The sequence below is a fragment of the Meleagris gallopavo genome, chromosome 1 (assembly GCF_905368555.1).
Source record: "Meleagris gallopavo chromosome 1, MGAL_WU_HG_1.1, whole genome shotgun sequence".
NCBI lineage: Eukaryota > Metazoa > Chordata > Aves > Galliformes > Phasianidae > Meleagris > Meleagris gallopavo.
In genome coordinates this window covers 49443035-49469842 of record NC_139404.1, presented here as the reverse complement: position 1 = coordinate 49469842, position 26808 = coordinate 49443035, and the positions used below count along the sequence as shown (strand labels likewise).

General features: G+C 38.9%; 1 protein-coding gene across 15 annotated transcripts in view; it reads left to right on the top strand.

The window, feature by feature from the left end:
* Positions 1-26808, top strand: part of TNRC6B (trinucleotide repeat containing adaptor 6B) — a 141649-nt gene that overhangs the window by 92739 nt on the left and 22102 nt on the right. For 11 of the 15 annotated variants that reach the window (XM_085226028.1, XM_085225999.1, XM_085225983.1 and 8 more), the window contains 12 exons: positions 2402-4729; positions 5605-5763; positions 9854-10032; positions 11199-11273; positions 12541-12586; positions 16833-16981; positions 20613-20738; positions 21781-21912; positions 22451-22546; positions 22688-22862; positions 23149-23283; positions 23485-23661. In XM_085226028.1, coding sequence (XP_085082154.1) covers positions 2402-4729; positions 5605-5763; positions 9854-10032; positions 11199-11273; positions 12541-12586; positions 16833-16981; positions 20613-20738; positions 21781-21912; positions 22451-22546; positions 22688-22862; positions 23149-23283; positions 23485-23661 — 3777 coding nt within the window. Of the gene's footprint in view, positions 1-2401; positions 4730-5604; positions 5764-9853; positions 10033-11198; positions 11274-12540; positions 12587-16832; positions 16982-18182; positions 18354-20612; positions 20739-21780; positions 21913-22450; positions 22547-22687; positions 22863-23148; positions 23284-23484; positions 23662-26808 lie in introns of all 15 variants that reach the window. The other 4 variants (XM_085226040.1, XM_085226017.1, XM_085226056.1 and 1 more) reach the window with 3 other exon arrangements.

The following is a 26808-nucleotide window of genomic DNA, read 5'->3' as shown; positions in this document are numbered from 1 at the left end:
CCAAATGGCTATAGGTGGTGTTGGTGAAGTCTTCAATTGCCAGTAACTGATCCATTTTTTAAAAATTATTATTTTGCTGTCCTGTAGCAGTGCAGCTTCTATACAAAACATGGGAAAACAAACATAACTGAACAACTACAGCAAGAGCAATTATTAATATAGAAGGTCAAGACCTAATCCTTCTTCATATGTATGTTTTCCTGCCAGAATTGGAATGCAGTGTAAGATGACAAAACACTAATCCCCTGAAAGATGACTTCTGTTTACCAAGCTTACTACTGTCTTGTAGCAATGCTGTCAGGTAGAGGGTTGTATAACATTTTTCTACTACGAGTCATGTTCAGAACGTGCAAGACATTTTTTTAAAACAAAGCTTAAATTCTGTTGGTGAATGTCTTTCAGTCGTCATAGTATCCTCCAGGAATCACCAGATGGTCTCTCACATCGAAACTGAATCTTTGTTTCATGACTCCATTTCAATACTTCCACTTATTTCAGTTCCTTATTTTCATCATTAAAAGTAAATGTTTTTAATTGAAAAGAAAAAGAGTGAGGAGGGAAGGATGAGGTTACTCACTGTACTAAAAGGATGGAATCACACTTCCTTGCACTTCTTAAGTTTGCAATTGACATTAAAATAACAGAAGGAGCAGAATGAGCATGGGAACTGCATGATTTTTTTGGATTTTGGTGGCCTAGGGTTAATGGATGAAGACAGACTTCAGTTCATCAGATTCGAAAGCATCCATTATAACTAATACTAATCAGAAATGTTGGTCTTCACTCTTGAATACATAACACATGTATTTTAAAAAATCAACTGTTTTTATAAGTCATTATAACTTCGTTAGTGTTCAGCGTGAGTTTGTAGAACGGAGAGTGTTCAGTCTTCGTTACAGAGAATTTGTGGGCAGTTTCAAGTTCTTTCGTATTACAGATGTGTAGAAAAGTAATTGGCTCTATGTAGAGAAGAACATAGAAGTAGAAATGAAATGAAATTATTTAGATGAGCAAAGGTAACTTTGGGTGAAAGGGGAAACCTTGCCTGACTTCTTAAATTGATATGAGAACTATCTGTACATGTGCAAACATTATGCTGTTAGCAGTGACATAGGCTTCATTGTGGCACTGTTAATTTGTGTGCTTTATAACTGTATAGAAATATAAATACATATAATACATATAAATACAAATACAAATACAAATGACATTGTGGTCCTTTTCCTAGCCATTTCTCCTGTCATTTTCTTTCTCTGACTCTAAGAGTTATTGGACTTGGAGGTTGCCCTATGCAATGCAGTGTTAGCAAAAGCTAACATATCAAGAAGTGGACAGTTTGCTGTTGAGTTTGTGAATACAGTTGACTTACTTAAAGGGCTGTTGGAACTGTCACAAATGGAGGTGAGACTTGGCAAATTTGGAGTAGATCAGGTAAAAGAGAGGAGGAAATGTTTGATATCTTGTTAGCTTTTGTCTAGTGGTGGAGGGATTGATTCAGTTTCTCACAAAACCACAAACTGTGATTTATGTGGTAAAGAAGTGATAGAAATGTGGGATAATTACATGCTGAATACAACTTGCATGCTACTACATAGAAATTATAATTTGTGTATTTTTGACTCTTTTGGTTTACTCTTTTCAGCATAGCTTTGGGAAAAAAAACTCTTTGTTTTGTAAGGGTGTAAGAAAATTCTACTAGCAAAATCAACTTAAAAAAAGATGTATCTGAAGCTAAAGGATATACTTTTTCAGCTTTATATGCCTTTAATGTTTTTCATCTTTTACCTTTCTGTCTGTCAGAAATACTGGTTGCTTTGTTCAATCTGTCATAGAATCATAGAGTATCCTTAGTTGGAAGTGACCCATAAGGATCACTGAGTCCAACTCCTGGCTCCACGCAGGATCACCCAAAAATCAGACCATATACTTCTTGAACTCCATCATGTAGCTGTCAGTCTCCTACTTGACTATGCAAACATGCATGCATAAAAGTGTGTGCACATATATATTCTTGTTCTGTGCATAGTATGATTTTATCTGTTTTTGAGAAGTCTACAACCATGCCAGTAGTGACCATACAGGTTCATTTAGTGAGTTACAATTGTTGTGTTGAACTTGAATCAGCTGGACCGTAAGACACAGAGAGACTTATCCATGAATTCAGATGCCCACAGACTGCTGCTGGGGAAATTCTTGAAACACATTTTTAATCTGTATTTTTAATAGTATTTTTAGCTTCTTGTTCTTCCTAAGCAACTTTGTTAGATGTGCATGAGAAAAGGATTAATTTATTAATTGAATCAATAGTCAGTGGTGTCAAAAATGTGATGTTCAGTGTTTGTAGAGAGTACTGAATATTAATGGCCTTTTGGGGTCTTTTTTATGCTTTTTTTCTTTTTAGATTCAACAATTGGAGGTGCTGCTGCTTCAAATTATGCAAATTCCACTTGGGGTCCTGGAGCCTCCTCCAACAGCGGCACCAACGCCAACCCAACTCACATCTGGGACAAGGTGATTGTAGACGGGTCTGACATGGAAGAGTGGCCTTGTATCGCCAGCAAAGATGCTGAGTCTTCTTCCGAAAACACCACCGATAACAACAGTGCCTCGAACCCTGGCTTGGAGAAGAACACTCTGCCAGGAAGCACCACTAGTAACAAAGGAAAAGGAAGCCAGTGCCAGTCTGGAAGCGCTGGAAATGAATGTAATTTTGGGGCCTGGAAATCTGATCCCAAGGCTAAATCTGTTCAATCTTCCAACCCTGCTGCCGAGAGTAACAATGGACTAAGTAATTGGAGGAACTTGACTGGACAAGATAGAATTGGTTCTGGTTCTGGCTTCAGCAACTTTAACCCAAATAGCAACCCGTCTGCTTGGCCAGCACTGGTCCAAGAGGGCAATTCTAGGAAAGGGACTTCGGAATCTGATAGTGGTAGCTCCAATGCACAGATTAGCACAGTAGGTCAGACCTCTAGGGAACAGCAGTCAAAGATGGAAAATGCGGGTGTTAACTTTGTCTCTGGCAGAGAACAGGCTCAAATTCATAACACTGATGGACCAAAAAACGGAAACACTAACTCCTTGAACTTAAGTTCACCAAACCCTATGGAGAATAAGGGAATGCCCTTTGAAATGGGCTTGGGGAACCCTTCCAGGAGCACTGACACCCCTTCACAAAGCACTGGAGAAAGAAAGACTGGGAGTGTTGGGTCTTGGGGTACAGCTAGGGGGTCTTCTGGAACTGACACAGTCTCTGGACAGAGCAATTCTGGAAACCATGGGAACAATGGAAAGGATAGGGAGGACTCCTGGAAAGGAGCTTCTGTTCAAAAACCTAATGGGTCAAGAAGCGATTCTTGGGATAACAATAACCGGTCTACGGGTGGTGGGTCTTGGAACTTTGGCCCTCAGCATGCAAATGAAAGCAAATGGGGTGAAGGGAACAAATTAACATCTGGGGTCTCTCAGGGAGAATGGAAACAGCTGTCTGGGTCTGATGAACTGAAGATTGGAGAATGGAGTGGTCCAAACCAACCAAATTCTAGCACTGGAGCATGGGACAATCAAAAAGGCCACCCTCTTCCTGAAAACCAAGGCAATTCCCAGGCTCCCTGTTGGGGAAGATCTTCCAGCTCTGCAGGAAGTGAGGTTGGAGGTCAAAGCACTGGAAGCAACCACAAAGCAGGAAGTAGTGACAGTCACAATTCTGGACGCCGATCATATAGGCCTACACATCCTGATTGCCAGGCAGTCTTGCAGACTTTGCTGAGCAGGACTGATTTGGACCCCCGAGTGCTTTCAAACACTGGCTGGGGCCAAACACAAATTAAGCAAGATACCGTATGGGATATTGAAGAGATGCCACGGCCTGAGGGGAAGTCTGACAAAGGAACTGAGGGGTGGGAGAGCTCTGCCACACAGACAAAGAACTCAGGGGGCTGGGGCGATGTACCCAGCCAAAGCAATCAAATCAAGTCTGGATGGGGTGAGCTCTCAACCCCAACAGAGTGGAAGGACCCCAAAAATACTGGAGGATGGAATGACTATAAGAACCCCAATTCGTCTAATTGGGGAGGGGGAAGACAAGAAGAGAAATCATCATCTTCTTGGAATGACAGCTCTAGTAAGGATCAGGGGTGGGGTGGACGGCAGCCTAATCAAGGATGGTCTTCTGGAAAGAACGGTTGGGGAGAGGAAGTTGACCAAGCAAAAAACAGCAACTGGGAAAGTGCGGGAAATAAGCCAGCATCTGGTTGGGGTGAAGGTGGGCAAAATGAGATTGGAACTTGGGGTAATGGTGCAAATACAGGCTCTGCTTCAAAGGGTGGTTGGGACGATTGTAAAAGAAATTCAACGTGGAACGAGACGGGTCGACAGCCCAACTCCTGGAACAAGCAGCAGCAGCAGCAACAGCAGCAGCAGCAGGAGACTTCTGGTTCCTGGGGTCCACCGCCACAAACTCCAAGTAATGGGCGACCTCCAAACCCAAACTGGAACAGCGGACCACAACCAGCTGCCCCCAAAGACGAGGAGCCTAGTGGCTGGGAAGAACCTTCTCCACAGTCAATCAGTCGGAAAATGGATATTGATGATGGCACTTCGGCGTGGGGAGATCCTAGCAGTTATAACTACAAGAATGTGAACCTGTGGGACAAGAACTCACAAGGAGGACAGGCCCCACGGGAACAGAGCCTGCCTACTCCAATGACTAGCAAATCACAAGCATCAGGTACTCATTCCTTTCTTCGGCAAATTTCTACGATCGTAACCTTTATGCATAAGAGATACACTTGTAGCCTACAGCTAATAGCATTATTTCGTAATGAAAAACCATTTCTTGCTTGAATGTTTGGTCATGAATTCAACTGTCATTAATTTGAATCAAATAGTCCTCTGCTTATTGTGCCTTAGTAACTTTGATCTGAACACTGGTCAGCTTGCCAGTAAAAAAAAAAAAAAAAAAAAAAAAAGTGTTAGCTGGCAAGTATTCTATCTGAGAAGGATTGAATTCTTACAGAACTTTTATTTAATTACTAGAGAAACAGGGAAAAATTCTGTATTTGTTTTGAGTCAAAAACTGTTTGCTTTGAAACATGGTTAATAGCAGTTGACACTGAGTGAGCACGTGGTTTAGTTTCGTAGCTCAATTTGGTTCTGCTGTATGATGAAGAATATTTAGCATTTAGTATTTTCTTCTTTGAAATAATAATTAAAAAAAAAAATCAAGAAATCAACCCTCTGTAGCCTGGAAATAAGTAAGGTGTACTGTTATGTTCTTAGTTGTTCTTCAGTATATGAAAACCCCAAATGGTCTGGTGCTTTCAGTTAAAAGAAGTTCACCAGAAGATAAAATAGGGTTAGGTTCATATTTGACCTGAGAGAAGAAAATTATTCATCCTTATGTTCTTTCTTTTCATACCTGAATCTCAGAGCCCACCATGAACAGTTGATACGAACAGTTTTTGATTCTGTTTCACCCACACTGTTGAGACCTCAGAGTCTTCAGCAGACGTAATGCAGTAGAATAATGACATGGTGCTGCACTGCAGTAAATAGTTCGTTGTCTAAATGGTCTGTAATGAAAACTCTTTCTCCTTTGTGCAGTCTGGAGCAAAAGCACTCCACCTGCTCCAGATAATGGTACGTCCGCCTGGGGTGAGCCAAATGAAACCAGTCCCGGGTGGGGTGAAGTAGATGATACAGGATCATCGACAACAGGCTGGGGGAATGCACCTTCCAACGCCCCGAATGCCATGAAATCTAGTGAGTATAGGACAGATACTAGTTTATTTGCAGTGGTCCTGGAGACTTCTAGCGTTTGGCTTTTTGATATAGGTCACCCATGGAGGAATTGTTATCCTTGTTAGAAGCAATGCTGAATGTAATGTAAGATATTGGTGGATGAGTGATTAAGTGCTTACCAATGACTGGATACTTACCTTTAAGGTCATGGAGACGTTCTTTACCTAAGTGCTTAAACGGACAGCTTTGATTTGTGCAAGTGTTGAAGCACTAGGGCATCTGAGCGAGGAAACGATTATTTTTCTCACGTCATCTTTTCGCTGTCTGCATACTGTACAAACTCGTTACATGGTAAATCACCTTTTCTGATCACATCAGGAAAAGGAATGTGCAGTTTATAGAAACGTTTCACAATAGAGGTGTGTGAAGTGCCTTTGAATGGACTTTTTTGCTGCATGAATGTGAAAAACCCATCAACTGACCTTTCCCTTGTGACCTAACCTAAATGGCTAAATATTTCTGCTTCTCCATGAATGAGATCCTGTTGAGCCTTTTTTTAAAAAAATTACTTTGAAGTTGGAATCCTACTGCATCAAGTTTGATTTGTATGGAAGTTATTCCTGATGTAAACTGTTGGTAGAACTTCTATTTCACTGCTCTTAAGGAAAATGGAACAAACAAAGCAATCTCCCGCTGACACAGCATAGCAGTGTTATAGCCAAAGAGAGTGACTTTCGGTTATTAAGCTTCCATTAGGAAATATTGATAATATTCACTGTTTCTGAACTTCAGTGGGTATACCAGTGATAAGACTTGCCAGTTACAAGTTACTCTTAGAGCATGCGATTGTCTGGGGTGAAATGCTGTGTAATGATTGTTTGCTGTTGTGCCATTTTCTCTTACCCACACTCAAACAATTAGGCCATTTATGAAACAAAACTGGAAAATTCCAGTAACATCTATTGAAACCTTTATTGGATGGCCGTGGTACTTCTTGTACCTGTCAGACAAACTTGGCTCTTTTCAGGATGCTAGAATTTTCTAGATGGGTCATCTTCCTTCCTTTGTAATAAGTTACCTGAGTGTGGCCAAAATAAGAGCCTCTGAGGTACTAACAATCCATTAAAAAATCTGTGGATTTTTACATATTTAAGATAGTCTTTCAAGACTACAGATAGTCACTTGCTTGTCCTAGCTGGTCTGCATATGGTGACATAACCAAAAAGCTAAAGCATATGTGTTGTGCTTTGTGTATAAGCTGTTTCCACCTCAGGAAGAGCAAAATACAGGGGGTTTTCCCTGTGTTGGCTGTTCAAGTATGTCACCAGCATTAAGAACTGGGATCTTCATTCTCCTATGTACTGCGAATGCTCTATCAAGTCCTTTTTAATTGGCACCCAGACAGAACAAAGGAGAAAACCACATTATTTGTGGACTAAGGGGAGATATTTCATGTCTTGGGTAAGCTGGAAGAGGAAACTGGGGCAAAGAGCCTGCAAAGGTGTAATTTATGGTTGAAAGTAAAGAGAGGAAATAAAGGCTAGCACCAGCTGGACAAGAAAATTACAGTTGAGAGCCAAAGAAGGAAGTGGGAGGTGAAGTGTGACCAAAAAAAACCAAGCAACCCCAAGAGAACTAAATGAGCAGAAAAGGTTGTGAAAATAGGTTTCCTGTATGTATTATGAGGAAGAGGTAGGACAGGAGAGAATCATGCAACCAAACAGCGTAGAGCTTAGCGTAGGAAAGCTGCTTGAAGTAAAGAAACGTGAGGCAGAGTAAAAGTTACCAGTTGGGAGAGTCCTCAGTTGTACTTTCAGAGAATATTCTATTCTTAACTTTGCATAGATAAGGTCAAGACAGAAATTGTGCCATTACAGCTTGTGAAAGCCATTGGCATTATATCCCGTTCCTCTACAGTGCTGGCTAATAGCAGTCCTTATTCACTGTACTGTTAACTCCAGTGGTAGGAGTCTGTGCAGTTGGTGTGAAGGTTTCAGCTTAACTGAAGTCATGTGAGTGTCCATATGATACTGTCTTATGGATTGTGTTTTTGTTTGATGTGTTTTTTCAATCGTGATAGGTTTTTGTAAAAACTAAATGACGATGAGAAGTCTTGTGATTTAAAGTCTCTGAAATGTTGATTTGCTCCATTATGTCACATATCCTGTGATGGCTTTCCATGGAAAGAAGGGTTTTGTGTAGGACCTGAAATACTCTAAGCATAAAATGGGATTGATGTATTTTTTGCCCTGTGGTGTCGTTACATCCAGTTGTCCAACAAACAAGTACTTCTGGTTATTTGTGTGAGCGTGATTGGTGTGATCTCCATTTTGCATTTGATGAATAGAGGCACACAGATTTTGAGAAAACTTATTTGAATTTTGAATTCTTTATCTGGCTAGCTAAGGATTGGAGGTTTTTGCATTTACCTACCTTTGTGTAACTGCACGTAGCATTTCAATTGGACTGTACTGTGCTAAGCTCCATCTGACCTTAAGTTGCACATGCAGAAACTTAAGTGTAGGTCATTGCCTGCTTGTTAAAAAAAAAAAATTAAAATTACAAAGTTTCATCAGCACTGCATAGGAGTTCTCTGACAGGAGTTGTTTGGTTTTTTTGTAACAACATAATTTTGTTGGTACCTTGGAAGCTTCATTTTCTTACTGCATGTAATTGTGCCTTCCCACTCAACACATGAAAAAAATAAAGCAGGAGTTCTGCTGACAAGGAAGGCTTCTTTATACCATTGTTCTAATTCGTGTTCAGGTGTCTCCAACCTTAGAGCTGTCAGTGCAGAAAATTCTCTCTGGTCATGTAGTTAAAACCAGGATCATAGTACTATATTTAAACACTGTGGCTGGAAATAAGTTAAAGCCTGTAGCCTTTTCTGTGTAAGTAGCATGATTAAAGGATCAAGAGGCAGATTTTTATGCTTGGACCAATATGGTGCCTAAGCAGGTCTGAGTTTTGGTACACAAATGTGTGTTGAAAGGTTACGTTTCCTGTGAAGTAGTTCAGTTGTTATCTATGGTGAGGTTTAAGGTAGCTCTTCAATTGCTATGAAAAGCTGCTGTACTTATCTTCAGCCTGATACAGGCAGATTTCCCCTTGATAGATTAATTACATTTCCTGACTGCTATTTATATTGAGATTTCCTGCTATATTCTTATTTCTCATTTCCACTCTCAAACCCCAGACAATTGAAGGATTAGTGAAGAGAAAGGCAGTGATGGTAGAGTTCCTTTCTAAAAGAGATGAGTGCTTGGGGAAGAAATGCACAGATACAGAAGTTGCAGTAGGAAAGAGAGTGGTTGGACAGTGGACAAGAAAAGATTTGGGCTCTTACTGGCTTGTTAGAAGACTTAAAATTCTAGGTTTCATGGCAGCTGTTATTAGAGAGTAACAATAAAAGAAGGCAACAGGGACAAGAAGCCCTTTGCATGAGTTTGTATGATAGAATTGTAACTTTCTGGTAATGATATCTCTGTTTAAACAGTACTGCTAATGAGTCTTTTTAATGCTACTGTTAAGGCTGGAAATCAAAGAGATTTTGGGGGGATTAGACTTGTTTTGGTGTTGCTTATGTCAGAGCACAATGTCAGGTCCTTTCCTTCAGATTCTGCTTTGTTGTTGCTCTTTTAAGTTCTTCATTTCTGTATTCTGTGAAAGGGTTCGGTGTGGTGGAAATGTGGTACAGTTTTGAAGGAAGACAGGAAATTATTCACAAATCAGGCGCCAGAGTCCTCAGCACCCTTTGGATTTTTTTTTTCTTAAGTGTCTTTGGAGTCTTTCATTTACATAAGAAAGTAATAGGTTGCCTTTTAAAGTATCCAAATGCAGCAGTAGTTGCAAGAGAGAAGTCTGTGTTGATCATTATTTCTCTAAAGTTTTAATGTTGCTTGAAAATTCTTGCAAAATAGGACATACTAACATGCCACCAGATCTCTTGGATTGTGGAGTTCATACACAAGTTTTTACTGCTGTTGGAGTGAATACACTTCTGTTTTTGACTTTCTGCAGTTCTGACAATTTCAGCTAATGGTGCAGCATCTAGTCACCTGCTGCATGGTATGGTGGGCTTGTTTTTGAGCTTCTCTTTCTTCTTCTCAAGGTTCTAAATCTATGCAAGATGGCTGGGGAGAGAGTGATGGGCCAGTGACAGGCACGCGTCATTCCAGCTGGGAAGAGGAGGAGGAGGGAGGAGTCTGGAACACAGCAGGCTCTCAGGGAAGCAGTTCCTCCCACAACTCAACAAGCTGGGGGCAAGGAGGAAAGAAAACACAGATGAAGGTATAACACTCAAATGATTCATAACTACAGTGTTGTCTGAAAGCAGTGTGACTGACATGTTAGAGCATTTCTAATAGTTATTCTTTTAAGAGGTATTATACAGAATTCAGCTAGAAAGGTGCTTGGTAGAAAATAAAAAATACGAGGTTTTTGGATTTGTTTTGATGTGTTACACCTGTTGTGACTAATAGGTCTGCCAAAAAGTGTCATATTCTCTTGCTATGAAGGCTGCAGAGCCATTGCTAAATGAAACTGAGCGGTTAGTATCTCAGGACTATTGCTCATCTGTTCTTGGCACATCTGTTAAACTGCTGCTCTTCTGCTTGCATAGCCTGCTGGAGTTCAGAATCCACAGTCCCTTTGGCACATGCCCTCCAATTTCTATTGACTGTTGGATTTGGGTCTGACTTGTGATTGTTATTGTTGAATTTCGGCCTTGACTAGGATCTTGGCTACAGACCTTAATGAATTGCTTTCTAAGGCTTGTATACATGTTAAAGTTCTCTATAACAGTAACATTTGATGTATTAATATTAAGAGGACTGAGCTTTGTCTACTTCTAATCAGATATTCAGGGCACACTTAAAAGGTGAGAGCAGAGCAATTTCCAAGGACGAGGAGGTACTCTTGTGGGATGGTTTGGAGTTTTACAATTCTTATTTTGCAATAATTATTCTCATGAATTTTTTTCTCACTTAAAGGTGTTTTTTTTTAACCACCAAAAGAACTGTGCAGTTTTTTTGTTTTTTCTTTTTTGTTTTTGCAATCAATATTATTTCTGATTAACTGTTTCAGTTTTGACTTTGATTATCTGCATGTTACAGTAAGGCCAGATTGAAAGCCAGGTCAGCACAGTGCCCATGAAAGAGAGCCCATACTGATGGGAAGAAAGTCAAAGAAAGATCTTTGTTTGTGATGGACTAAAGAATGTATTAAACAGCAAGTATTCATCTGCTTTAGTATACCTGGAAGTGTGCAGTTCTAGAAAGAAAAAAAAGTATTTCATAAACATTTCCAACTGTGCAAAAAATGTAAAGCAGTTTGTTACAGAGATAAATTTCTCAGATATTAGGATTTTCTTTCAACGCTTCGCATCCCAGGGATAAAACAGAATTTAAGAAATGGAAAAGGTGTTTTAAAATGTCTGTTTTTTTTTCTCTTTTTAGTGCTCATTAAAAGGAGGAAATAGTGATTCATGGATGAACCCTATATCCAAACAGTTTTCAAATATGGGCTTGCTAGTAAGTGAATTTTTATAAATTTAATACACAATTTGTAAAAAAGCTGTAAGTTTTAAATCAGTGAGATGATGGCTCACTTACAAGTGTGTTACTTTTTACCCTGTATTTGCTTTGTAGGCGTGTTGCTCTAATACCAGTAGTAGCTGGATATCCAGAACTTCTTGCTAGTAAGAATGGTTCCTCAAAAAAAAAACAAAAAAAAAACAAAACAAAACAAAAAAAAAAAAAACAAAAAACAAAAAACCACAAATTTACACACTTTAAAGCTACGTTATGACAGCTGTAATTGGTGGCCTTTTTCATAAAGTGCTGTTCAGAACACTCGAGATAGAGGCCTCAGCTCATGGTTATATCATGAGACACATCTATGATTTTCCAGGACTCTTCAGATTTCTGAAGCTCAGTTGTTTGCCAGAGAAGTAGAGTTACAACTCTGTATCTTAATTATTTTTACTAAGTAATGTGCAGCAGGATCTTTTTTTAGCACAGAAAGAGCTAATATTAAATGGTACTTAAGGATGAATTAGAAAGGTGAATAAATAGAGAGAAAAGACCAATCTACAAAGTAGTATTATAAAAATACCAACACAAAGAAATGCTGAGGAACTTCTGATGTGGTCCCTGTGTCAAATATTTTACTGAATATTGCAGCAACTGTAATACTCTGATGCAGGAGTAATAATACTTGCTAGCAAAAGATCATAATGTAGAGATTGTGTGAGAAACCAGGGCTGCACAAACTGTCACTAACAGGGCTAGGATTAGTTTGTAAAAACTGTTGGCTTCAAGGCTCAAACTGAGTCTGCTAGACCGTAGATTCTTCTGAAAGCTATGGGAACACACTGTCCCAGACTGCCAACTAAAGAGTAACTTGGCAGTGCATTTCAAGATTTGATGACTTGACAGGTCATGAGGATGAGCTATCATTTTGGCCGCTATTTTCAGTGTTTCTTCCCTTGACCACTGGAACATGAGGACAGAAGTTCATTTCACAGAGCAGCTGTCTATCCATCTTTCTCTGTCTGTTGCATGTGTTGTGTGTCTGGTTTCATTTCTGTAAACTCGCCACGTACGGAGCTGAGGGGTTGGGATGAGGTGTGCCCAAACTGAAATCGGGAGTTTTTGTGCTAAATTATAGTTTAGAATGAAACTTCAGTTGGCATAAACATGTTTTTCCTTCATTACACCTTTAACCATCAAGGGCTCCTTTCAGAAACATCCCTCAGCATTTCAGAGAAGTCAGAACTGACTTTCTTTTTTCTTTCAGAGTCAAACTGAGGACATTCCAGGCAATAAGATGGACTTGTCTGTAGGTATGTATAATTTAATTTAATTGAAATATGAGACCACATGTAGTATTTTCATTTAGATGATATGCTTTCCTTTGGAAAGGTTTGATCCTTACTTTTTAGTGCTCCCCATGAAAGAGGGACACGTGATAGATGCCATCTGGTATCTTGGCTGCAAGCTTTGAATACTTATGCAGCCAATGCTAGAATGCAGTATTGGGATGTATACGGGTACAGAACACAACTGTAGCTTGGGAAGGGGCATCCTATGAGACTGTATTGATTTATGCAGTTCACGTTCATCGTTGATGTCAAGAAAGTGAGGGTCTTTCTTTCCTGTTGCTCTTGGCAGTAGGACATTCCAATTACCTCAGGTCCCTGGAGGTGATGCAAATTAAAGACTATCTGTGGTGATTTCTTCAGTTACTTGCCTCAGGTTATTATGAATTATTTGCTCAGTAGAACTAGATTTTTCCCTATAGATAACCTCACCACAAATCTGCACTGCTTAAGTGGAGTGGAACAAGGGGAAAACATGAACCTAAATGAGAAGTTGAATTTGACCACTTGGATTAACTGTGTTACCTAATCCTATTTAATCACCTTGGAATTTGCCACGACTTTTTTCTTTGGCAGACTGTCTGCAAAGTAAACTGTCAGAATTTTTTGCTCTTGAAATCAAGTTTGGTTTTACATTTTGTTTTTCTTCAGATTGTTTCTGAATAGTCGCTGTAGTATTGTGGTAGAAATACCACACATTTCTGAACTCTTCTGCCGTTTGAACTGACTGTTTCCCTGCATTTTCTTGTAGCATATATTAAAAGAAATGATCCAATTTTAGAGGTTTTTTTTTTTTTCTTTTTTTATTGAGTCCTTTGGAGATTCAGTAAAGATAAAAGCATATACAGCACAGTCTTAGATACTTAGAAAAAGGAAGAAGGTCTCCTTCCTGTGTTCAGTCTATGGAATCTATGGAAGCAGGAAGGTTGCCTTATGTCCTTGCAGACTTAGTCCGGTTAAAGTCAAATGAATGAAGTAGTTCAATTTTGTGTACGTGGATAAGTGGCAATGGGAAGGCATCTGGTCTGATGCTGACCCTCTTTGCACCAGTGCTGTCAACAGCATCTGCCACAGTTATAGGCATCACATCTTGTAATGGAGTTGGGATTTTCTCAACCAAAGCAGGTTGATTGTTTGGATCATGCTTTAACCTTCATTGGTAGTGAAGTTGTAGATTTGCAATTTGGTATCAGCTCCAGTTTTAGTATTTTAATGCAATCTGAAGCTTTTCAGTATCTCTTGTCTTAAAAAATACTGCTTTCTTAAAAGGTAGATTTTTTTGCTGCATCACACCATATAGAAGATGAAGGGAAAGTTCCATTTTCCACAAATTCATTCTTCCTGTTAACAATTAAGGATTCTTTATCTTTTTATAGTAATACGTAGTTATAGGGAAAATAGCAGAACTTTTTCTCTCTCTTCTTTGGCCTCTGCATTCAGACTCTGTTTGTATCACATTTCTCTAAGCAGCCTGGCTTACACTGATTATAGTTCTTTTTATTCTTTATCTCCAAATTAATTTGGATCTTTGAAACTTTCTGCTGTAGGGGATCTTAAAGCCATCAGACCTTGTGAGGAAGAGCGTTAGGCACTCAGAATATTCTGTGAGAATGTTGCAGGAAGGTTGCATTATCTTGATGTGTTGCACATCTATACTTTAACATGCCCGTTATGGAGACATCTTTGATCCTAGATACACGTGTTTGTTATAGTTTGCATTCTGTTTCAAAGAATAAGAATGTAACTGAGACTCTTCTACAACTTTTGTGTTATTTTATTCTCTGCTTAGAAGTTCTGATCTTTTTGCTTATGTTTGTTGCTTGTGAACAGTATAAGCTGTTTGCTCAGCCTATAATTACATCTAAACCTCAAAGGCTGGACTTTGTTATCAGGTAGTCTTGTTCTTCAACCAGATTTTGGTCACATTTACAACGTGCCAAGCTTTAGTAGACAGATAGCTCCAGCTTAGTATTTTCCCAGTTTGTGGATAAATGTGCATTGAACTCCATTAAATCTGTGCTTGGAGACCACATGTATCAAAGAAAACGTAGGCTTTTGTATGCACAGAGTAACTTGGCTCTGATCATCACATGTCTTAAAATAGGTCCAGTTGTCATAGTAATTGCCATAGTAATTCTTACTATGTGGGTCTCAGTCTTGTTTGAAAAATATGTTGCTTTGGTTGCAAGGTACTGTACTAACCAAGAGAGAAAAGAAATGGATCAGTAGAATGCCTGAGGCAGATTTACTTGCCTGTTTGTTTATTATCAGATCTCTTCAACAGATAGCTTGTTGAACTTTGGAAATAGGAAATAGGATGCAGCTTTTATCTATTGACAAAAGTCCGGAGATGTGAAGTTTGATACTACAGTAAGTAGCTTGTCAGGACCACTTAATATTTTAACTTCTCATTCTGTTTGACAGCCACTTCTGTCTTTTTTCTTTAATATATTAGCACAACTTCTGCAGATGGAATTCTCAAATCATCTGTAAAAACTGGGAAATTCATTTCCATCTCTGTTGATTCAAATACAGTTCATACTGTAGACTACTGTGAATACTTAACAAAGCTGTAACCAGAGTGTAACAACTCATTGTGGTTGCTGAGTAGTCTTGGATATTGTGACTTAATGGCAGAAGTATAAAACCAGTATCTTTCAAATGTTTTAGTTTTTGTGGTGATTTAGAAAACATATTTCAAAAGTTTTTTTTCAGTATTACTTTTGCCACACTGGTTGTACTTTTTTTTTATCACATTGATTCTTGTTTATATATATTTATGGATTTTTTTTTTTTCCTTTACGCTGTGTGCATATGGTGAGAAAGATATTCTCAATACCTTCTTTTCTTCATCAGTCATGGAAATTGGTCTTTCAAGCTCCTGTTTCATTTTCTGGTTTTCACAGCGTCTCTTAGAGCTATTAGTAGTGAGGAGAAAAAAATCTGATTAAGTGTCTTCTTTTACAAAGATGACAGAACATTTAACCTCTTCTACAGTTCTCTATGTAGATGATTTGAATTTTTATATTTGCTCGTGCATAAGTGTTCTTGGTAGTTGCAGAGGGGGCAGGTCACTGTTTTTGTGATAAATGATGTTGAAGTCATCTGAGAAGATGAAATTGGATCAACTCTCAAGGCTGTACCAAAAACAAAAACCCATGTAATTAGTGGTTGATTTCATAGGTCCTTGGCAGTAGGAGACCTATAAATATTAACAGTGTGCTGTAGGACATTAACAAGAGATACTGCCTTTGAGAATCTTTTTTGAGAAGGTAAGTATTTTCAGGATTTTACAATCATTAGTTGTCTGCTGTGCATAATAAAGACTTCAGTGTTTGTCAGTGGTAGGATAATATATCCATCACCAAGTTCCTTTATTAAAGTCAGAAGTTTTGGTTAAATATGGTGACAGGCTTTTTGAACTATTCTTGTAAAGGGCATCTGTTCTACTAAACACAATTATTTAAAACTGAAAATACAAATAAAGCTTGGTTCTACCACTTTGCTTATATTTTTAAATTAATATGTTTTCCTTTTACTTCAGCATAACGCTGTTCATCTGATACAAGTGCCAAGTATGACAGAAAGAATTGTTCTTTGACCGCGTTGTGTATAGGGCAGCAACTTCCTTTGGTCTGAACTTGGCTGATGATATACTTGTAAAGAAAGATGTCTTGTCCACTGCGAGTGGTAGTTTCCTCGTCTGTTATTAACATCTCTTTCTCATGCTTCACTGGATTACTCAGTGAACAATGTCAGGAGACTTGAAGAAGTTGTTTGAAAAGTGTCTCTTACAGGTTGTGTAATTGCTACGTACAGGCTGAGAGAGATTGATTATTTGGTGCAGGGAAGTTCTGGTAGACCAGAAGGTTGTTGTTGTTCAAGGATTAAGTTCGCATTACTGCAGGAGAGTTTTGACCAAATTATTCATACTTGTACATACATGCACACAAATGGCAAGAAATGCTTTGAATTAAATGCCCTGAATTGGTTTGTTCAGTCTTAAAAATGAAACTTCCTCTTTTATTTTTTCAGCATCCTTTGGTGAGAGCTGTTTGCTATACTAAATTGTAAGATAAATCTGATTTATACAGGATGTAAATAAGACAGATCTGATCTTACAGACTTTTTCTTTGGCTGTGAACCTGATGTTATGCAAGGCATTGGATATGATTGGCACTAATTATGCTTTCTTTCCTCTTTTCTGCAGGTGGTCTCCCAGATAAGAAGTTTGAGGTAGATAAACGAGCCATGAATCTCGGGGATTTTAATGACATAATGAGAAAGGATCGATCTGGGTTCCGTCCACCTAATTCCAAAGACATGGGAACCACAGATAGTGGGCCTTATTTTGAGAAGGTGAGAGAAATATCTTTAGATAAATTAAAATCAGTATTTGAGGTAATAGTTTTAATCTTACTCCTCTGGAACTGCTAAAGATCCGGTCACCATGGATGAACTCAACAGTAAAAGGTGTGAGGGAATTATGTTTATAGAATGGATGTGTTTATAAAACAGAGGAGTCAGGTATGTACAAACAAGCTAAATTATCTAGGTACAAAAATGCTTTTTATTCTAGAACAGATTTTTTTTTAAATGATCAGGGAGGAATTCTTTTGTTTTTCTTGGAAGGGTAAATGATTGGTAGTAATGAAATTCATTACAGGTTTCATCACAGTGAAACATCACAGTGATTCTTTTGGTTACTGACTACAGTCATCTACTGTAAAAAAGATTGGTTTTAGATCTAAGTAAACATAAGTAATCACAGTCTTCCACGTTTTTTTCTGCTTTCATGTCTGTGATGCATTGGAAACACCTCTTGTAAATTCTGCAAGCCTTTTTTCTGTATGTCTGTGTGCTGTGAGCTACTGTATCACATCTGTTTCTCTGTGACATCTGTTGTATGTTATGTTAGCATTTCTTTCATATTCTCACCTGTTTTAAGTAGAAGCTTTCACTGTTGTTACCAAATACTAATTGTTTCACATTATGAATTGGAGATTGTCCAATAGATTCAGAATGTTTGTTGGTTTTTTTTTGTTTTTTTTTTAATATATTTTATCGTATGTAAAGTGGGAAAAAATATGTAAAAATTCTGTAGGTGTGTTAATGTCTGAGTTTTTGGTTTTTTTTTAAACTCCTCCATTTTGGTATAACAGGCCAAAAACAGTTTTGTCAACTCCCTCTGGTGGCCCATTTAATAAATACCACTAGCAAACCTTATGCTTTCCAAATAGTTTATGTTCATAGGTACATGCTAATATTGGGAATTAACTGAAGATGTGTTTGTTTCTGTAGTGGTAGCAGCCACTGTCAGAAATGAACTTTATTAGTGCAACAGACATCTCGAAATGTTTTTCTTAGAAGACTTTTAGGGATTTATTGATCATCTCCTTGGACCAGAATTTTGATTGTTAAGTGGTCGTTTGAGTCTGAACTTTTGTCCATGTAATTGCTATTACAAATTAACTTTGCTTCTTCCTAGTCACTCACCGTCCCTCTTTTTCTCCTCTTGCATTCTGTTGCTTCACTAACCAACTCCTGCTGTTGGCTTCAGCTGACTTTGCCTTTCTCCAATCAAGATGGGTGCCTTGGGGATGAGGCTCCCTGCTCTCCCTTCTCCCCTTCTCCCAGCTACAAGCTGTCTCCCTCTGGTTCCACACTATCCAACGTCGGCCTTGGAGCAATCGGCTCAGGGCTCAGTCCCCAAAACTACGCTGCTAGACAAGTAAGCAGGCCACCTTATAAGATGCGTTGTTAATATGGCTGCAACCTGGGCTTAATCCTGCTTAGTTGGTTGCTTACACTTGTTTTCCTACCAAATAAATAAATAACAAATTTCAGTTATATCAAACCATCCACTTTGGTTCCTGTCATCAAAATGTATTCTTTCTGGTTTTGTTGGCCTCTTACTTACTGAATCACAGTGCAGCAGCAGACAGATTTATTTTTCAGAAGTCATGAAGTTAGTTAGTGAAGAACTGTGTATTGATGTTTTAAAATCTAGTTAGAGGCTGTTGATTTGCCCGACCAGCCTCCCACACTGAATTTTTCCAGACTACCCAATAACCTCATGTGTAGAAATGTTTCTTTTAAAATGTTGCAGTCCTTTTGCATAGCGCCTGTTCCTTCCTCCCTTCCCTGCAGACTGTAGAAAGGACTGACTTTAGCAATGTTTAAAAATGATTGAAGTAGCAGTGGTTTTGTTCTGTGCGTGGAGAAATGGCAGGGAAGAAATGGAGTGGTTGATTATAGTTGGAATAATTCTTTGCTATTGTGTTTTGCATTGTAAAAGGAGAAAACATTGCAGGAATGCTAGGAAATTAAAGAATAGAACTGAGTATTACAACTGGGCTAGCTTGTATAGTCATGTGCCTGACATGATGGTGTTTCTGTGTGTTGTCTCTCTGTTTCTGTGTGATGCAGTGTTGAACATCAGATTAAATCCAGAATTTGTAGACATGTTCTCAAATTCAGTGTCCAGAACTCCACTGAGCTTTAGAGAAAGCTGGAAGTGTAGCAGCAGCTCCAAGCTTCTCAAAAAATTTGATATGCAGTTGATCCCAGTGAGTTTTTTCCAGAACACAGGCTTTTCTGTCTCTTGGGATTTTTTTTTCTTTTTTGTCTGTCCTCCTGCTGCATGCTCAGTATGACATGCTGAGCTGCTTCTAAAAGAGGAGATGTATTGAGAAGATGCAGTGTAGGTGAATGAGGCGATCCACGGTGTACCAGTACAGAATTAGAATGAGGGACTTATGTTTTAGCAAAAGGATAGTGGAGAATGCACAGCATTACAGCAGAAGGGAGGCAAAGCTTATAAAATTCTGGCAGACAGGGGAAGGAGGGGTTTTGGAGAAGAACTCCAAGACTTCAGGTTTGAAGAAAGATGAACTTAGGTTAGATACAGTGATGTTGGTATGGAGAGAGAGAACAGAACGATGGCTGAGGGTTAAAAAAAAAAAAGTGCTGTTTAGAAACCATAGTGTATGACAGAAGCAGATATGGATCAAGGGATCCTTGTATACAGTGGAGAAGGGGAGTTGCTGAAGGTCTTGGAGAGGAAAGGACCGGATCATGGCATGTAAGGACTTCGAGTACAGGAGAGAAGTGCTTTGGCTTCTGTTTTTAGAAGCAACAGCGCACAGCTGCACACGTAGGAGACTGCCCATAACATCTCCTGTGGCTTTTTGTTGAAAGATGTTAGAAAAAGACAGTCTGCTCAGAGTCTGAAATAATGGAACATAATCACAAATTCTCTTTGGTCTTTCTGTACAGTAGGATTTACTGCTACAGAAGTTCCTTTAAAAAGAGGAAACTGTTCTCATTTAAAAAATCTAAAGAAACAGCAATTGTTCATTTTACTTAAGAAAAAAATCGCTAGGAGAGGTATTTTTTTTTCTTATTTGAGAGTTTACCTACTCTTTACCTTATTCTTTAATAAGGGGGAAAAATAGGAAAACAAAAAAATTCTCAATCCACAATGCTGAATATTTCACATCACAAGGACATTTTTCATGACAATGTTGAGTTTTGATTTGTTAGTGGAAAGCCTGCAGCAAAAGTAACAGACTTGAGTGATGACAGCCTAATGTGACAAAGTACCTCACTTTTCTAAAACAGTGGCCAAAAATTCTCACTGACAGTCTTACCATATTTTTAAGCTAGTGGAATGTTTTTTGAGCTTGTTGTTTGTACTTGGTTTCTGGTTCCCAACATGTAACATGTGAAATACAAACCACAAACTTAGTCATGTGCTTTGAAATACATGAACATGACTCTTCAGTGTAGAAGAGAAAGAGCCTGCATCTTGAAAATGTAGTACAGCGGTCTTCATGCAGGTGCAGTGTTAATGATTTAGGGCAAACATTTCAGTAGTTCAAACAATACTCTGTTGAAGTCAGTACTTGCCTCGTTATTTATAAATAGCTAGTAGCGTAGAAACCCATTATTCTGAAGAATTCTTCTCACTACTGCTTTAATTTTATAGGGTGGCAATCATGGTTTGTTTGGAAACAGCACAGCACAATCGAGGGGCATGCACACACCAGTGCAGCCACTAAATCCTTCCCCCAATATCCGGGCGCAAGTGCCTCCCCAATTTCTTTCTCCCCAGGTAAGGAATTTAAAGTAACTGGTTACTTGTAAAGAAAAGAAAAAAGAAAGCAAAGGAGGGAGCTGCAGCCTTCAGCACACATCATTGAGATTGTCATAGTCTTGATGTTAAGAAACAGAAAACATAGATAAAAATTTTAACCACTTTCAACTGTGAATTTTATATACATTGAGAGGTGAAATTCTGCAGAAGAATTAGCCTTCTGTCATCTCAAGGCAGTGGGTTGTAAGCGCTCTCTACCAGTATTTTAAAACCTCAGGGTGAATTCAGAAATCCTGCGTCTTACATAGAGTTTTGGGAAGTATTTAAAAACAAAACTCAAGAGAAAGATAAAAAAATTTTCCGAAGTGTGACAAACTGCTTAATTTTTTTCAAGCAGGTTTGTCTCAAGCTTTGTGTTTCAGTTACATTGCAGAACTTGTAATGAAGACTTCAGGCTCTCCAACCACACAAGTTTAGCTTTTCTTTGCACTTGGTGAATACTGTTGCAGATTATGTTGAGTACCTGTGTAACTCAAATATGCAGGGAGAAATAGGGGGATTCTTCTCCGCCAACTCCTGTCTTTTACTATAGCTTATTCAGCATACACAGAAATTAACTCTTTCTGTGAGGCACTGTTTCTTTGCTACAGTGATTGCCTGAATGCCTTTCTTTTTCCTTGTCAAGCAGTACGTTTTTAATGTGATAATGCAGTACTGTGATTACTGGTTAGCTGCATATATATCAGGATTTTACTCTACTGTAGTCTCTAGCAACTAATTGGTTGGGGGAGGAACCTTTGTGTGTGTGTGTGTGTGTGTGTGTGTGTGTGTCTGCATCTGCACATGTAATACTGTATATTGTCAATCAAGTGAGATTCACTCTGCTCAAACCATAGACTGTGCATGTTTAAATGTGATGTGTTAAGAAATCTGTAATGTCTTTCCCCAAACACCATTTAAGATTGGTGTCCTATCTATACCTCTATACAAATACTTCCATTTCATTATCTTATCCTGTAGCAGTGTATTTCTTGAGGATATCTAATTGGTTTCCATGCAGGTTTCGGCCTCCATGCTCAAACAGTTCCCCAACAGTGGCTTGAATCCAGGTCTTTTCAATGTGGGGCCCCAGCTTTCTCCGCAACAGATTGCCATGCTGAGCCAGCTTCCACAGATTCCCCAGTTTCAATTGGTAAGTAGCTAGTTATCTTGTGAAACAGACTGTTTGCAGATTGTCTGCTGAGTTTTCTTTTTACATCTGTTCTGATTCTGTTTTGTTCTACTGATGGCTGTGATTTTTTTGTACAAGTATTTCCAGCTTGTTGTATGTGAAAATACAGCCCTCTTAGAGGCCAGCAGATAATCTGAGCAGCCCTGTTATTATTGTATGTTGTCATGGGTTGGTAATGATTCTGAGCCATGTCTTTGTATATTGAAAGCAGTTGGCTGATTTTTTTTTCATGAAATCTTCTTCAGACTTGTAGTCTCAGTAGTGGCAATAAAGCGAGTACTGCCAATGCTCTTGCATGATGTAAAGTTAGAAACAATTAAAGGAGGTAATATTTTTCTAAAGCTTTTGTTGTTAATTTTATTTCATTGTGAGGGATGAGGAATGGTTTGCCTCTGCCTAAGTTCTGAGTAAAGCATTGGCTGGTGGTCAGCTCCTGGTAGTTAGATTTCTCTCAAAGAGCTTTGAATTTTCACCCTTCCCACCCCCACTTGTCTTGCAGGCGTGTCAGCTCCTCCTTCAGCAGCAGCAGCAGCAGCAGCTGTTACAGAGCCAGAGGAAGTTATCTCAAGCTGTGCGACAACAGCAGGAGCAACAGGTGGGGCACTGTTTCTGTCAGTCATGTGAAAGCATGAAGTGTACTAACACTGTACGTGTCAGAGATTGCAGGCCTTTGAATCTTTTTCAAACTGTTTCTTCAGTACCATCCCTATTTATTTATTTTTGTATATTTTTGCAGATTGCTCGTATGGTGAGTGCCCTCCAGCAGCAGCAGCAGAGGCAGCCTGGCATGAAGCATTCACCATCCCACCCTGTTGGGCCTAAGCCACATATAGACAGCATGGTACCCAATCCTTTGAATGTGGGTCTATCAGATTTACAGACCAAAGGACAAATACCTGGATACGGTTCAGGTAAGTGCTCCCATGGAATGAGTAATTGATATGTAATCACTAGACCAAAGGTTATAAGAAATGTGAGCTCTTGATAGAACTGCATAATTTTTATTATACAAACAGCATATCACAGTGTACCTTAAGTGGCGTGCCGACTTAACAGGCTTACTGTAATGTTACTTTTCAAACATTCCATTTCTTAATGCTTGAATTTTGCCTTATTTATAATTGCAGAGCCCCCACGTTTGAGGACGTTTAAATAGAAAACAGCAAATGATAATGGCTTGTTGGTTTTGTTTCACAGGCTTTGGCTCAAGCAGCATGGATTATGGCATGGTGGGAGGGAAAGAAGCTGGAACAGAATCCCGCTTTAAACAGTGGACTATGATGGAAGGGCTGCCCTCTGTGGCTTCACAAGATGCCAATATGCACAAAAATGGTGAGAAAGGATTGGCTGTATTGGGAGCGCTCTTGCAGTATCATCTCACCAGAGGTGAAATAGCTCAGGTGTAACTGCTTCCAGCTAGTTAACATCTGACCTCATTACTGTGCATCTTAACTATTTTTGGATTTAGCATTCCATATTCTCATAAAGTCTCCTACCTTTCCAGTGTGTAAATATGTCTTTTTAATGCTTCAGGTGCAATAGTGCCCCCTGGAAAGGCTCGCGGAGGATCGCCCTACAACCAGTTTGACATAATTCAGGGCGACCCACTGGGTGGCCATGCAGGCCCTGCTGGTGATAGTTGGTTACCTGCCAAATCTCCGCCAACGAACAAGATCGGAAGCAAATCCAGCAACGCCAGCTGGCCTCCAGGTATTACAGGAGGGCAGGGATTATGTCTCGCCTTTATAGTAGATGTGCTGGGATCTTTCCTCAGTAACCACTGCAAGGAAAGCACTTGGCTGGCTTATCACGTTTTTTTTTAAATGTCTTGCGTATTAAAACATGAATGTTGAATTTCCAGTTAAAGAGATGTCTGAGCTAAATATGGACTAACTGATCAATATGAGCTAACTGATGAGTTGCCTGATCAGTGTTTTGTTTTTATGAGTTGTTTTTATGAGTTGAACCCTCATAGTTCCGTGACTTTACACTTAGGAAATTTTCATCTAACGTTTGTCCATAAAATGCATAATACCAGCTCCTTACTTTTCTATTCATTCCTTGCTTGTGTTCTATTACACTGACACAGGATTTAAGAATTCTAATAGTAGTATGGAATCAGAACGCAGAAGATAGAAAAACTGCTTTCTTGTGGTGATAGGAAAAGGATTTTCCTCTCCTGACTTTTTTTATTTCACAGTACACAAACTTTCCCCTTCAGAAATTATTTATAAATATGATCCACAGTAGAGCACAAGGCTTCTTTTGCCAGCAGTATTGGTATAAAATGTATATGCTGTGCTATTTGTTGTGATTCATGTTTGCTTGTGTTGTGTAAAGGATAGAAAAGTGATAGCGTATTTCAGTACTTTTCAACAATCTTGGATTGAGCAGGAGTTTCTTTGATTTACAGGCACTAGCATATTCTTTAAGTGTTGTAGAGTTTCACTGGCAGAATTTTTTGCCCACTAGGTAACTCAAAAATATATAAGAAAAGTGTGTATGTATTTAAACACATAATTATCTATATAAAAGAGTTTTTAAACCCAGAGTGGTGCCCCTGTTGTTGTATGGATCAATCACCAGTATTGTTCAGCAAGTAGCAGGATGCGTTGATTTTTCTGTGCCTGGAAAAGTCTTTAAATTCCAAGTAAACATTCCTTGCTGCTAATCCTTTGCTGTGTACTCACTTGAGCACAAAGAAGTAAAGGTACAGGTACACCTCTTGGGTAAACCAGTAGTACAGGCCTTGCATTAAAAAGCCTAGAAATCTGTGCATAGATACAAAACAGCTAGAAGCTTGCAAAAAGTAGTTAGAGCTTTTATTGTGAGAAACTTTCAGTGTCTAACTCTGGTAAGAAAATGTTTTTTGATGAGGTAACGCAGTTAAAGAATTAGCTACCTCAACAGTGTCTGCATATTTATGACTTTTCAGGCCACTGACTGCTTTCTGTGGATGTGTATTTACATTACATTGCTGTCAGCTTGGCTGCTCATAGGGGGTTTCTTGAACTGGAATTAATGTTCATAATGCTAGGAATCCCCAAGACTTAATTCTTTTCAGGAACTGTCTCCTAGGCTCATTGGTTACTAAAAAAAACAAACACAAGTTGAGAAGGTTCTCCTATAAATCACCTGAGAAACATGGTATTGCTTGGGATACTGAGAGAGGGATGTGAGTATCAGCTCTGCTGTTTTCCCAGGTTTTGAAGCAACTGTTGGCTCTGACAAGATTATTGGTCCCAGAGTTCTATTACAGAAGCAAGACACTGAACAGCTGTTCTTTGTCCCTGTTTGGTGACTTTGAGCTTCCTTAGTAATGCTTGCAGTCCTGCTATCAGTGATATGTAAACTTTTTGCTGTTATTTACTGTCTCACACTGAAAGAGGATAGCTGGAGTTCATGAATCCTGAACGTGGACTGTCACTGGGATCATGAGTACCATCCATCATCTCCTGTGTAAATTAGTAGCTCTTGACTGTGATTGTGGACTTCATGTAGGAGATTGTGGGCTTTGTCATGCGGCTTTGTCACTTCATTGTTACCACTCTCTCATGAGGTCCATAGACTACTGGGACAAATGTTACTGTCCCATAACCATCATCCATTTATGCTGTTTCTTGGCTTTGTTAGCTTTTTTGGCCTCCTTGAGAAGGAAAAGCTACCTATAATCATGATCTACCTTATCAACAGCCCTGATTAAGGATAAAGATCCGAGGTTACTTTAACCCCGTGAGTCCCTTTTCTGTCTAGGCTTGCAGATGAGGTTCACTGTCAGATCCTGGTATGGAAATTTTCCTCACAGTGTTGAGAAATAAGTTGTTAATAAAAATGAGTTTACAAGAGGGAACCTCTTGAAATGCACTTGAGTTTCCTTTGAGTGAAAACGCAGTGATCATTCAGCATTTACCCTGATCTCAGCTTTCCTGCTGAACACCATCTACTGCAGAAATTCTGCCATTCAGGACAGCAGTATTTGTTCAGCACTAAGATGAATGAAATCATGCACAGTCAAACTGGTCTCACAGGTGGAGGTGAGAGCAAGTTTTGCTGCATTGATGAGAGTTACGTCTTTTGATTACATCACACAAGCTTGCATACCTAGATAATACTATTTTATAATTTCCTCATAGAGGAATTGTACAGTTATGTACTCCAGGCATATTGGTTTTGATGATGTTTTTCTAATAATCCTATACTTGACTGTTGAGGAGATGGTTTCAGATACAATTCAGAGAAATGTACTTCATGTTTTCTTTACTGTGTAGAAATATGAGAGTTTCCCTATAGGGACTGTTCATGGATGCCCATGAGATAACTGTCATTCCTGAAGGATAGTTTGGAAATTTGTCAGTATGCTGAAGTACACAGAAAATTCTTCTAGCAGCCTATCACAAAATACTGTGTGTAGAACTCAAGTAAGAAATGCAGTCATTCACATGAGTACAGTTGAAATACTGGCATGACTATCTCCTCCCAGAAAGCTACAGAGCACTGGAACTGACAAACTGTTCCTTCCAGACCAACTTCAAAACAGTTTACTTAGCTGACCTTCTGAACAGCAAGGTGGGCACCTAATCAGTGTTTGTTTTTTTATTTTTTATTTTATTTATTTGACCTGCAGCCATAGATCAGAAGCCTCATTTTTATGTCTCCGCATCTCCACACCACCTTATATTGGAGTGCGTATGTTTATTGTTAAAAGCAATATGGTATTTCTAGTCTTAGACCCTTGTTTGACTTAACTATTTGCAGGGAGGTTATGATGCACTAATTTTCAGTCTCACCAGCTCTCAGGCATCTTGACAAAGGTGTGACTTGGATTTATCTTCCCTTCAGCCATTTTGTATCTTAACC